We start from the raw sequence: 14,778 nt of genomic DNA on the forward strand, positions 1-14,778 counted from the left end.
CTTGGTCTCCTCGTTGCTTCGTCTGCGTTGCAACTTCTCTCCTTCCTATCTGGCCGAAATCAGAAGCCTCCGTCTGCGTCGATGTCTCTTGAAACTCCGCCTGATACGTCTGCGTCCCCTCGGTGGATCTCCTTATAGGTGACAACGGGGGTGGAGATATGAGGGGAGGAAGGACCCACAGGTTCGGCGGCGTTGATCCTCCGGAATCCGGCGTCGATGTCCCTACCTCGAAGGGCCGTTTCTTCTTCGGTGGTGTAGAAGTCACAGATGTTGGGCGACTTATGCCGAGGATTGGCGAGGAGCCAGAGACAGGGCGTCTGGCGCCGAGAGTCGGCAAGGGCCGAGAGGTCGAACGACCTGCGCCGGGAGTCAACGAAGAGCGGCTAGCGCCTGAAGTCGGAGGAGTGCCGGAGGCTGGGCGACTGGCGCCAGTGGCGCCGGGAGTAGGGCGCCTTGCGCCGGGAGTAGGGCGCCTTGCGCCGGCTGATGACGGCTTTGAGCCGTGAGCCAGGTTTCCTGCGCCGATAGCTGGGCAGCTAGCGCCTGGAGGAGGCGTCTGAGCGCCTACCATGGAGCGACTAGCGCCTGGGGCTGCGGCTGGCGCAACCTTCTTCCTCTTGACCGCGAAGATCTGGTCAAGAGGAAGAGGGCGAATCTTGCGCCTCTTGGTAATTCCTTCCTCGTCGAGACGAGGAGGAATTTTAGTTTAAAAAATGCGAGGCGTATTTGATCCTTTATGTGTATCGAAAGGTCAATTCGCCGAGTCGCCGAATTTCCGTAAATTCGGTCGCCTTTATATTTACATCGTGGTTGCATTTTAAATACGAGTTTGTCATCTATCTATGGGAGACTTTTTGCGAAACTTGGTTGCTAGGAGACGCGAGTCCTGTCAAACAAGCCGGAGTAACTGTGGCTTGACAGAATGTATCGATCGTTTTAACCTGTCAACGCGTCATATCGTGAATCGAACTCTCCGCTACTTCCAGTAGTGCGATTCTGTAACTCGTTATGCGTCGTTATGTGCTCATAACGACAGTTGCGCAGCTTTTTTCACATATAGTATACCTGCGCAACGACAACATAACGATACCGACACTGTCGTTAAGAGTTACAGAATAGGGGTACAGGGCTGCGTTCGAAAACGTCACCCGAGTGCACATGAGTATACTCCCTTCTCTTTCTATCTCAGCGAGTTAGAAGGAGAAGGGAGTATACCCGTGTATACCCGGGTGACGTTTCCGAACGCAGCCCTGGTGGCTGACGACGGCTGCCACATATATATATATATATATATTTAAAATTTATAAATATATAAAAATTGTCAATATGATTAAATAAATATTAATAAACATAAAAATTAAAATAATAATCAAACAAAGGGCTTGCGAACCAGCAGGATGTTTATGCTATCGTGTATATATATTTCGAAAAATGACACAAACGTTTCGGCCATAACTGTGGCCTTCTTCAGTGTAATAAATAAATAGTCGTTAAAATTTAAAACATACCCCCCTACAGTAATAAAAACGCCCTTCGCTTACAAAATCAGATTATAAATCCCCTTACAACAATTCAAACGCCATTCGCTTACATCGTCCTTACAATTGTCGTCTCACGTCCGATAACGGCTCGTCGACGTAACATCGTGTCTGGTTATTAATACGAGCCTTCCCTGAGTCGATCGAGAAAGAATACGTCTCTAATTTGTCCACACATTGCGTTGGTAAGGAGGGACTGAGGTTGAAAATCCTTATCCTTAGAAGTGAAATGAAATATCTAATTTGAAGTTGAATTCAACGTATACACTCAATTCTTAAGTACCTTCAACCGTAGAAACGCTCCTCGAGAGACCCATGTTTGGCTGTGTTCGGTCAGATGTCAAATGCGAGAGTCAGAGCATTATCGAGAGGAACATGTGGAGGGGACTGCGTATGGTAGGGGAACGAAACCTTGGTGGGAATCAGCAAGGCGGGAGAGCGTTAAGAATCGGGAGATACGCTTCTGGCAATAATTCCGTGTCACTATGTTTATTAAGACCCTCACTCTGTCTTTTAATATGCAGCATTTCAGAGATAAGACGTTTATTATATATGGGTTCATTATCTAAGATTTTTACTCCTTCCCAATCTAATCTGTGATCCGTTTTGAGGCGATGTTCGGTAATGACTGAAGGAGATCCGCTTCTCTTCATAATGTCGGATTTATGCTCTTTAATCCTGGTTTTAAGCTGTCTTTTCGATTGCCCTACATAAGTGGCCTCACAATCAACACAACTTATCTTATACACTATTCCACAGTGTGCCGATTTTTCTAATATATCCTTACCCGTCGTGATAAACTTGTTCAACTTGAACGGAATCGTGAAAGCCGGGCGGAAATTAATTTTTTTGGCTAACGTTGTAAAGCCATCCGAAATAGATTTTATATACGGAATAGTAAAATTCGAAGTCTTAACAGATTGACTGTTAGGTTGTGTATTGTGAGCAAGGAATTTAATCCTTCTTCTGATCGTAGAAAAAATAAAGCCAAGCGGATATCCGTTATTAAGTAATATGTTAATCGTATCTTCTAAATTTTTCTTATGAAACTGCGGGTGGGACAGAGAGATGATCTTATCTGTGAGACCGTATATTACGCCTCTTTTGTGACAAAGGGGATGGTTCGAATTGAAATTTAAATATCTGCCAGAGTAAGTAGGTTTGTGGAAATGGTCGAAAATAATCCTCTCATCCTCTATTACAATGGTGACATCCAAGAAATTAAGTCTGCCCTCCCGTCCGATTTCACACGTAAATTGCAACCGTTCATGCAAGGAGTTAAAGATCTCCAATGTATTCTCGATCTCATTACATGGGGCATCCATTGCAATGTCATCAACATATCGAAAATAAAATTGTGGAACGTAATTGAGTTGTGAGATTGCAACCTGCTCTAGGTCACACATGACCATGTCCGCCGCTATCGGTGATAGGGGAGAGCCCATTGGACTGCCAAAAATTTGTTTGTAGAATTTGTTATTAAACGAAAAATATGTCGAGTTGAGAATCAGTCGGATTGCAATTATGAATTCATCAAACGGAATGTCTGTGAGCTTCGAAATCTCACTCCACCTTTTAGTAACACTGTCTACCACCAAGTCTGTTGGAACATTGGTAAACAGTGAAACGACATCCAATGATATTAATGTACAATTGGAGTCGAACGGCGTACCATTTAATTTGTTAATCAAATGGTAGCTATTTTTAATATGGCTAGGAGATTCCGAAACACCTTTAGACAAAATTTCATGTAAACAGCAGGCAAGCATATACAAAGGGCTGTTAATAGATGACACGATTATTCTGAGAGGATTGCCAGGCTTGTGTATTTTAGGCAATCCATAAGCTCTTGGTAGGATGCCGTCCGTACAATTAAGTTTTTTGTACATGGAGTGATCAATATATCCCTTATTCTTCCATCTTGTTATTAGAGAGTGTAACTCACTCGAAAGTTTTTTTACCGGATCTTTTTTAATTACTTCGTAGAAGGAAGTATCCGAGAGTGATAACTCCATGTTCCTTACGTATTCGACCTTGTCCAAAGCCACCGTGACACTGCCTTTATCAGCTCTTGTAAAAAGAATTTCTGGATGTTCCTTAATAAACTTTTTAGTGGAATTAATCCATCCCAAAATCAATTTGTCGTTCTTAGTAACCGTAAGTTTTTTGTTAGCGATTTTATTAAGTAACGATACCGATTCGTTTCTGACCGCCCCTCGAATGGACTCTTGGCATTTGTTAATGTTACCCTCTATGTGCTTAATAAACTCAGTAATCAGTTTAGGCATTTCAAATTCATTAATCGGAACCCCGAACCGTTCCCCCAATTGTAACAGGTAGACAATTTCATCCGGGATTGTGTATGTGCTTAGATTGCGAAACCAACCATGCTGAGGAGAATCTAAAGAAGATTCTTGTTTGAAATTATTAGCCTGAAGAATAACATGACAAACATTCGGCCCCGGGTTGTTAAAAGAAATTTTTTTCCTCGGAATGTCAGAATCCACCGAGTTTGCCTCGTCAGAACAAAAATAATTAATATCACATATCATCGATTTCTTACGTATGTGAGAGCTTTTCGTCAGCCAACTTATTTTTTTGTCAACTCTTTCCTTTCGGCTGTGCCACAGATGACTTTCGACAATTTCCTGGCGAGCAAAGAAGGCATTCCCGATCCCCGGAGGAAATACATTGGAGATCGACTTGTAAACTCTGTACATATCATATCTAACGCACTGTAAGCTTTTGTACGCATCACTCAGTTCGAGCCTTAGAATGGATAGACCGTACCTGTGAGTGATCGTGTTAAGTCTGTTAATGCACTCGTTTTGCACAAGTTTAATGCTACTTTTGGCTCTATTCAAATTTATGTGTGCAGGGATCACATCCAATCTAATGCACGATCTTATAAATCTAATTTTAATTCTCAAAGAGATGCACGCTTTCATTAACTTAATATATTCGTTAAGTAATGAGCAAGAATAATCCCCGAAAAAAGTTCTGATATATTTAAAAAAAGGAACTTTAAAACGCAACATAACGCCCGCGTGAATATAAACAAATTAGTATATAGTGTTCGCTTAGAATAACAATAATCAAACAAAGGGCTTGCGAACCAGCAGGATGTTTATGCTATCGTGTATATATATTTCGAAAAATGACACAAACATGAATTGTTGTAAGGGGATTTATAATCTGATTTTGTAAGCGAAGGGCGTTTTTATTACTGTAGGGGGGTATGTTTTAAATTTTAACGACTATTTATTTATTACACTGAAGAAGGCCACAGTTATGGCCGAAACGTTTGTGTCATTTTTCGAAATATATATACACGATAGCATAAACATCCTGCTGGTTCGCAAGCCCTTTGTTTGATTATTGTTATTCTAAGCGAACACTATATACTAATTTGTTTATAAAAATTAAAATTTGTAAGTATAATGTATAAATAGAAATCCCCGTTTTTGGCCAATACGCTTTTTTATCAGAAAAAAAGTCCTACATTAAAAACATTAACTTTAGCATAGCATAGCATAGTATTTAAATTTAATATTTAAATGCACAATAAGAATTAAATATTAATTATCGAGGAAAAAATTGTAGTTTATATTATAAACTTTATAGTGTTCTTTTTACTCTTGTTAAATTTATAATTTTAGCTATGCATGTTCAAACGGCCAAATCATGAGTGCCAAAAGAGAGATATTGGATTAAAATAGAAACAATTTATTAAACAAACAATACACACGGTTAACGTTTCGACTGTACTTAGTCTTCTTCGGAATGGATTACTATAAAAGAAGAAAATAAATATCAAAAAACATGATAACGTGTTTAAGTTAACGTATTAAAACGTTAAACAATCTCCTAATAATATAAATAAAATTAACAATCTAATTAAATCACAAATATTCTAACGCCAGAATAATCGAATAAAACCATGACAACACATCCCCCCCTCCCTCTGATTAGCCTTTCTTTCGCTTCCCAGTAATAATTACCCGAATCCTGGGGTTTGGACGTAACACTATATCTATGTAAAGTTTCATTAAAATCAGAATTTGTCACTTCACAGGATTTCCTTATTAGTTGTGATTAATTAGTTGTGACTTATATTTTTGTGTGCTATAATCCTGAAAGAAAATTCTTGGTCTCTTGATGATTTTTAGAATAAAAGAATTCTCTACTTCAAGAAATATCTTATTCTAAAAAATATTATTCTAAATATTATTCTTATTCTAAACAACTTTTTGTTAATTATTTAGTTGGTAAATATACCGAATAGGGAAGTCCGCCCCGATGACCTTGACCTTGACATATGTTGTCAAGGTCATGACCCTGAACAACATTCCAAAGGTTTTAGCCGTCGCTCGTTATTTGTTAAAAAGTTTGAAAAATATAGCAGTTATTTTGAGTATTGAAAGGCATAAACGACTATGTATGTAGAAATAGTACATGTATGAACGAAGGAAAGTCATTTAAAGTAGTGAATTGTTAATATATTGAACAGTCTTTTTGTTAAAGCGAGTTAAAAAGTCACTCATGTAAATGCATTATGAAATTTTGCGTTGTGATATTTACTGAGTAAGATTATTCTGGAGACTGAATACTTGTACGAATAAATAGTTACTAACAGTAGTAATGTCCTTCATATATGTATACCAAGAGTGTTCAGAGTGTTTACAAAATTTGACACACAATCAAATACGTAGTATGCTCTACTTTAACGGGATAGAAGTACACATGTAAGCGGGAGAGGGGCAGCCGGCCCGAACCTCGGTTTACGTAGATGAACAGCATTGTACTCTTCACGCAAAACGAAGTTCACCCTACTCCACTCCACCCCTGCATTCAGGGCAAAACAAGGTCTATCATTGTACGGTTGAGGTTTTCAACTTTTCACGCAAACCAACATCCACCTCCCACCCACCCCTGCTTGCGGGGGAGGGGCGATAGCCTCTCCTCCGCCTACATGTGTACTGTCTATACACACATCAGCAAATTATTTCCCTTAATATGCCTTTCAACACTCAAAATAACTGCTATATTTTTTAAACTTTTTTTGTTAATAACTTTTTAACAAATAACAAAAAACCTTCGGAATGTTTTTCAGGATCATGAACTTGACAACATATGTCAAGGTCAAGGTCATCGGGGCGGGCTCCCCTATTCGGTACCTATATTTACCATTTATTTAATTTTAATCGAGAACAAAAGTAATATTCAGGTGTAATAAAGTTAAACTACATTTGCACCAAGCCTTTCTTTCTCCTTTGAGCCGATCTACATGTACATAGATCAATTGTAGAAAATGTAAAGAGACTTATAAAGAAAGAAGCTTAATACAAATGCAATTCTATTTATTATACTGAAACTGGATAGCATGTTTGCTCTCTATTATACTTATATACATTTTTTTTAGATGTTAATATAAAAAACTGCATGAGATTAATAATAAAATTAAATCTAATCTTGTCAAATAAAAATTCTTTTAAAATTAGTAAGAAAATATGCATATTTCAAAAAAGATGTTTAATTTAATGCTTTATATATGCGAATAAATTATTTTCTTTACCGAGGGTTCTTTGAGAAACTGCCACCAGTATAGTAAACAGTAGTATCGAGAGTTCCAAAGGAACTTTCAATGGGGTAATAGTACAGGGAGCAATCCGGTATGCACCCACAAGGTGCTTTTTCTATACTATCTGTCGTCTTTGGTAGATTTTGGTTCATCTCTGGCCATGAAGTATCAGAAAATGCTGTAAAATAATAAAAATACATATGAAACAAAATATGTATTTATAACTTACATTAATTGAAATTCTTGATTCTTTGCTTCAATTTGCTATGTGGCTGTTTTATATAGTAGTTTTGAATATTTTGATATCTTGATAATCAAATATTTTAAATTGGTTCCACTTCGAAAAGTCAAAACAGCATTTGAATTATTTAAGTAATTTGGATAATTTGTGAAACAAATCTTATTTATATATAAAAAAAAGAAAACAACTGAATCAGATATGAAGTATATTTTTGCCAGAAAAGGAAAGAGTAAAAAACTTATGAAAAAGCATTCAATAATTATACAGAAAGAGGGCAATCTCACCGATTTCAACGACCTTGACACATGTTGTCACAGACGTGATCCTGAGTAACTTTTCCTTACTTAATCGGCGGTCATTATTTATTTAAAAGTTATGAACAAATGTAATTTTAAATTAAAAGAGGCTACCGCCCCTCCTTCGCAGGCGGGGGTGGGTGGAGGTGGACCTCGGTTCGCGTGGAAAGTTGAAAATCCGATTCGTACAATGATAGACCTTGTTTGCCCTATAAGCAGGCCAGGGTGGGGTAAACTTCGCTTCAATGTAATTAAAAGTCTGTGGCGGCATCTATAAATCAGTGGTCAATGGACGAACGCACAAGATGGATTTGCGAATGCCGATAGCGTGACCTTCCACCATGTTTGAGATTTTGAGATGACGAAGCAGTCTAGCTCTGACCGTTAGATATTCAAGTAGCTGTGATATTAAGAATAAAAGCATACATATTTATTAACCGTAATTCTTAGTTCTGTACTCATAACCCGCCACAGGGAATAATTTGGTGACCCCGACGTGATTTCCGCGAGAGATGTCTTTGGTCCACCGAAGTCCGACGCGTTCCAACCAGGATCCTGAAAACGCCGAGGGATTCTACGGAGAACAGGCACGGGCAGATGCGGCCTCAGAGCGGCGACCTGGCGGGGGCCTTGCCGCATACGAAGCGCAGCCAGAAGTGAACCAACTGCATCCCGCAACGCAAGGGTCATGGATAAGCTCAGCTAAGTAGATCAAGCTGCCGCAGCTTTTCTGGCGAGAGATTCTGACGTATTGGTTCCAGGTAATCGAAGCAACGTTTGCGCTGAACCGAATAACGGGAGACGACACCAAATATCGGTATGTGCTAATCCATCTGGATCCCGCTATAGAACCATTTGTGGCCAATATTATGAATAATCCGCCGCGCAAAGGAAAATACGAAGCGCTTAAAAGACTTAGAATCGTTTGGCAAGTCGCAAGAATCAAAATTAAGAAAACTGTTGCGAGGACAGGAGCTGAGTAACAAGAAACTTTCCCATTTTCTGCAACGTCTGCGCAACTTGGCAGGAAGCCAATGCACAGAAAATGTTTTGCGTACCTTGTTCCTTGAACAAATTCAATAAGCCAGGTAGAGGATTTGAGTCAGCTGGCGTTACAGGCAGATCGGATCATCGGGGTTATAAGGCCACAGGGTCAATTGCTTGAGATTCAGCAAGCGAACAGCGGCGCCAGCAGTCCGAGCAATTCCCTCGAAACTCAGGTGCAGGAATTCAGGCAAATGGTGCAGAAATTAAGCACGGAGGTCCGTAGAAAGAGATCTAGACAGCGTAACAGAGGCAGCGATACTCTCGAGTCAATTCCAAAAGTCAAGAGAACGCAGTAAATCCGTGAGTAGGCAACCGCATAATGATGACTATTGTTATTATCACAATAGGTTCGAAAAGGAGTCATATAAATGCACTTGAACCATGCACTTGGAAGAAGGATGCAAAAAGTCAGGAAAATTAGGATCGCCAGCGCGAATTGAGGCGGCCGTGGCAGGCAACGAAAAGCAGTCGCGCCTCGTGATGTTCGATAAGAATACCAGAGCTTCCTTTTTAATTAATACCGGATCCGACATATTCGTTCTGCCAAAAAATTGGACCGGAAAACAAAGTAAGGCTACTAGTCTTAAGTTGTATGCAGCGAACGGGTCAGTAATTAAGTGCTACGGAGAGAGAAGACTGGAGCTTAACCTGGGGCTTAGGCGAAACTGTGACTCGACATTTATAGTAGCTAATGTGTTCCAGCCAATTATAGGCGCTGATTTTTTATGTCACTATGATCTCTTAGTTGATATAAAAAACAAAAAGCTAATTAATCGAATTACAGGCCTGAAGACCCAGGGGCGCATAGCCAGTATTAGTACGCAGTCGATATCTACGCTCAAACGGGATGCTCGCTACCGTAAGATCTTGGAAGAGTACATAGAGATTACTCGACCAGGGAAAAGAGAGATGATCAAGCACGACGTAAAACATTATATAGTTACGCGAGGCCCACCCGTCGTAGATAGGATAAGAAGATTGTCGCCCAGAAGATATCTCTTACGAAAAAGTAGTACTAGCAATCAGTACTCAGTACTGAGTGATCAGTACTTGTAGTATTGAGAGTATTAGTATGTTAATACTCATGAATACTGCAGAATGGTCAGTACTGTGTCTGTCAGTGCTTACAGTACTGGCAGTACTACAAGCAATAATACTCATTAGTACTTCAAAGTATTGAAGTGGTCAGTACTTTATCAGATTAATATTCGGAGTACTATCATGATAGTACTGCCAGTACTGTAAGAACTAATAGGCACATACAGTACTGACCATTTTGCAATATTCATGAGTATTAACATACTAATACTGTCAATACTACGAGTACTGATTGCTAGTACTACTTTTTCGTAACGTATCTTGGAAATATTAAATTAATAAAATACTAAATTAACACACTAAACTATCAATATGACGTTATTTTGATATCATCTTGACTTTTTGTTCTACTTGGATAGTACTGCGCAAGTAGGGTAGAGTGGACTCCCTTGAGCCACGGGGTCCAATGTGACAATGCGAGTTTTCTGTATTAACGTTCTGCAAAATAGTGACGGTGGGTATGAAAACTTTTGTTTTCAAAACATATATAACTTCCATCAAAAAATTATGCCAAAATAAGCATATATGTATACTTTAGTTAAAGGCAGATATGTAATTGGAGCCTTGCAAAGTAAATTTTTACTTGTCATAACTTTTTGATATGTATAATATGAATTTCTAGGGATTCTACAATTAAAAAAAATTCATAAGACGTTCGTCGGGATCTAGGTTCAATACCAACGTGCGCACAAAAACGTTTGATTGTTCTGTATCTGAAATATTTACGATAAATAATATCGATGTTCAGTGGGGTCCAATGTGACGCAGGTTGATGGGGTCTTCTGTGCCACGCTTACAGAACTACCTAACCTACCTACGTGACAGCGCGAGTTTCCGTAGTGTGTTTCGATCGCGGAATAGTAAATGTTAGTGCCTGAATTTTCCTATAAAATGAAATAATTTCCATCGATAATCATATCCACTGTCACGTTCTGTTTGTTGTTCGTCCGTTTTTTGGTCAATGCATTTAAGCAATTTACCAGGGATTTGGACAAGTCGTGTGAAGGCTATTATTATTAATGTTGTTATTATTCGGGACCGAAAAGATATCTGAGTTTATAAATTTTGTACCGAAGATCACTTTTATTTATCTGATTATAATGGGGATAATCGATGTCGAAGTCGACAGGAATAGGTTTAAATGGAGGTGCGTTTTGTAGTTGTTGTAATCGCTGGAGGAGGGGAAGAGGATCTTGATTAGAAATTACTGCTTTTTTAATCTGGAACCTAATCCTTTTAATTTGAGTTCGTCTACCTCCCTTTTTCGTCATCTAACCCGAATCCTCGAAAATGAATTTTATAGCTCGCCACACTCTTCGTCAGCGCTCAAAAGCCAATCCGCCACACTCTGCTCGCCACACTCTTCGTCAGCGCTCAGATCGGCAGCGTAAAGGCCAAATTCACTTTCGGGAATTAATTATGATTTCCAAGGATCAACCCCGTAATCGCCACGCTCTCGGCAGCAAGGGTATCTGCTCGCCACACTCTTCGTCAGCGCTCAGAACCAATTGCCACGCACTTTGTCAGCGACAACTGCGAGTCGAATCTTAGAAGTGATCGATTAAGAATTTTAACACGAGATGAGATTCCAGATTTCGAGCTTTTCCTCTTCAAACTTATCTTACCTTTATTCTTAAAATTTAGTACAAGTTATGCGTGAGGCGCAGTCTTAAAATATAAAAGTACAGGGACTAAATCCCAAGATTGAGTTTAAGGAATTGAGTGAGATTTAGGAAAATGATTTAGATCTAAGACTATGTGGCTGAGCAATTGAATGCTAGAGCCGAAGGAATGGCTGAGCAATTGAATGCTAGAGCCGAAGGAATATGTGTAAGGAGCTGAAGTTTAGGACTATCTGGGAGGAGCCGAAGCTCGGAACTATCTAGAAGGAGCCGAAGCTCGGAACTATCTGCTTTCCGCGGCGTTTTTCCGCCCTATTTATACCCGAAAAAGACCGGAATCTCCCGCGCGAGATTCCCGCCATTTCCATCGCGTCTTAAGGGGGGAGGTTTTCTAGAAGCTTCTAGAACATTTTAGAAGCGTAGTTTTGGGCCCCATCTGGCCCCCAGCCCTCCAAGGGTCGTCCGATAAGATAAACATTTACAGGAAACTGAGCGTTCGCTCGGAATTCCGAGCCTAGCGTGCGTCGTTTAAGCGTTCAAAACTTCTAACGTGCGTCGTCGAAAATATAAAATTTCCGTACGTAACACCACACTTTCATTTTCTTTTTTTTTCACCCTTTAGTTACAGATCACATGTAATCGAGTCGCTGTGAGGCAATATTCGTTGATCTCTGCTAGGTTACGACAAAAAATGAGGTTATAGGACTTTGTTTTCAGTTTTCAATTTCTTAGGTCATCTGATGAAACAAATATGACACGATTATTGATAAATTGGTTCTCTAGCACAGTCTTGGTTTTTCCTTTTTCTAGAGAGAAGGGTTAATAGACTACGTGTCACAGGGTACCCTACCTTTCACATTACATGTCACAGTGTACCCTACGCTATGGCTCAATCGACCCCACGCGTGGGGTCCACTGTGACAAACGCAGCATTTCGAAATATCATTATTTTTGCAAAATATTTCTGAAAATTTACTTCTTAAATCATTTACAAACAAAGTTTATTATATTAAACATCGAATAGTCTCATTTATATTATAATGAAGTTATTAAAAATCTATTTAATGTGATTTGAAAAAACGTGGTTCAAGGGTGCCCACTCTCCCCTACTGCGCCTGTACCACACGTTAGTATCCCACGAGTATTCGATAAGTACTAAAAGAGTACTGGAGGGAGTACTGGAGGGAGTACTGGTGGGAGTACTGGAGGGAGTACTGGGGGGAGAGTACTGGAGGGAGTACTGGGGGGAGTACTGGGGGGAGTACTGGAGAAAGTACTGGAGGGCGTACTGGAGGGAGTACACACTAGAGGAAGTACTGAAGGGAGTACTGAATGAGTATTGGATGAGTACTGGGAAGGAGTACTGACGAAGTCAGTATGGTCGAATTTAGTAGTACTTTGAGTACTTATGTCTCCAGTACTTTCACCAATACTTTGTTCAGTATTAAAACCAGTACTACTTTTTCATAAGGGATAAATATGCCAAGACGGAAATCGAACAATGGATCGCTGACGGACGCGACAAGCCAGGAAACGGCCAATGGACTAGTGCCATGCACATGCAGAGGAAAAGGACCGGAGGATGGCGAATATGCGGAGATTATAGGGGAGTTAATAAAATTGCTAAGCCTGATCAGTATCCTGTGCCAAATATACAAGATTTTTTTGTATTAATTACATGGATGCAAGGTGTTTGAGATCGCGATTTCATCGTAGCGTGCATCGATTTTGTCGCACGAAAAGGCACAATGCGTGTGCCTTCGTTATTTAATAAAATATATAATCCTATGTAATTCTTCGTGCTTTGCATTATAACATGGGCTTTTCCAGGAACATTATTCAATCTATAATTTTCAAGACGTTTCTCGAACGCTGTTTTTATGTCCTTGTGCGATAGAAAAACCCAGGTTATAAACATTGTCGGCGTGACAAACAACAACAATTGCTAACGGCCGGTTACCAATATTTCGTCTCGCGTCGGCACGTTGCGGTGACGTAGGCAGCCGATTGCCAATCGCTTGTCACAATTCGCGCCTCGCGCATGTCAGGTGCGAATCAATGCGCGGCGCTCCCTTTGGCCGTCAATCGCACGTAAAGACCTGAGGTCACCGCCAACGCTTTAAATCTATTGGTGATTGCCGAGAGAAAGCTCGTTTATAAAAGAGCTGGTAAATTTTTACAATTAGGGCCCCACTTCCGATGACCTTGAATTTGACATATATTGTCAAGGACACCCTCCCGAGTAACATGCAAGTGATTTCAGTCGGGGGTCGCTTTTTATTAAAAAGTTATTAACAAATAAAGTTTGAAAAATATAGCAGCTATTTTGAGTATTGGAATCTGTTCTATGTATTTTTGCCCCCCGAATCCAAAACTGTTGATAAAATTTGGGGGTCGCTTGTATTTACTAAGATATTGTGGTAAATATTGACATAAAATCATCATTTTCAAAAGTTAATGACTTTGTGGGGTAGACCTTGCTTCACCTTGCACAGTAAACATAATTCTCGTGTTCTCACAAAAATCATAATGTGTGTGCCCTGCTTTAACGAAAATCACAACTTTTATAAAGCAGGGCATACACACGTGTGTGTGTGCCCTGCTTTAACGAAAATCACAACTTCTATAAAGCAGGGCATACACACGTGTGTGTGTCCTGCTTTAACGAAAATCACAACTTTTATAAAGCAAGGCATACACACGTGTGTGTGTGTGCCCTGCTTTAACGAAAATCACAACTTCTATAAAGCAGGGCATACACACGTGTGTGTGTGTGCCCTGCTTTAACAAAAATCACAACTTCTATAAAGCAGGGCATACACCCCCCAAATTTTATCAACAGTTTTGAATTCGGGGGGCAAAAATACATAGAACAGATTCCAATACTCAAAATAGCTGCTATATTTTTCAAACTTTATTTGTTAATAACTTTTTAATAAAAAGCGACCCCCGACTAAAATCACTTGCATGTTACTCGGGAGGGTGTCCTTGACAATATATGTCAAATTCAAGGTCATCGGAAGTGGGGCCCTAATTGTAATACCAAAGAGCTTGCTTCGACGGAGAGGCTCTCTCTCGCTCGCAGTTCACCCCAAGTAAAACCGCTTTAGTACACCGCGTAGAATTCGCTTTCGTTCGAATACGAATCTTCGCTATCTCGCTTCGCGAACACGCTTTGCTGCTTCTTGCACGCCGTACTCAATTCTGTGCGCGCTTTTGTCACGAGTTATTTGCTGAAAAAAAAAAAAAACGAACTTGTACATATTGTTTGTATTAACTTCATTTGTAATATACTTATTTTAGTGTACTTAGTGACTTTTTGAAGTGTGTTTCCTCGTCCTACGCGCGCTATCAC

The 14,778-nt window shown here is 39.8% G+C and overlaps 1 protein-coding gene across 1 annotated transcript in view; it reads right to left on the minus strand.

Annotated features, from left to right (window-relative positions):
- The window catches only part of LOC139777660 (sodium channel protein Nach-like), a 197,930-nt gene that overhangs the window by 12,080 nt on the left and 171,072 nt on the right, over positions 1 to 14,778 (minus strand). Inside the window, exon 9 of the mRNA XM_071715222.1 lies at positions 7,114 to 7,297. Within this exon, the coding sequence (XP_071571323.1) occupies positions 7,114 to 7,297 (184 nt within the window). The remainder of the gene's footprint in view (positions 1 to 7,113; positions 7,298 to 14,778) is intronic.

The sequence above is a fragment of the Temnothorax nylanderi genome, unplaced genomic scaffold (genome assembly GCF_030848795.1).
Source record: "Temnothorax nylanderi isolate EJ_2023f unplaced genomic scaffold, tnyl_v1.0 TNYL_tig0157_pilon, whole genome shotgun sequence".
NCBI classification, from domain to species: domain Eukaryota; kingdom Metazoa; phylum Arthropoda; class Insecta; order Hymenoptera; family Formicidae; genus Temnothorax; species Temnothorax nylanderi.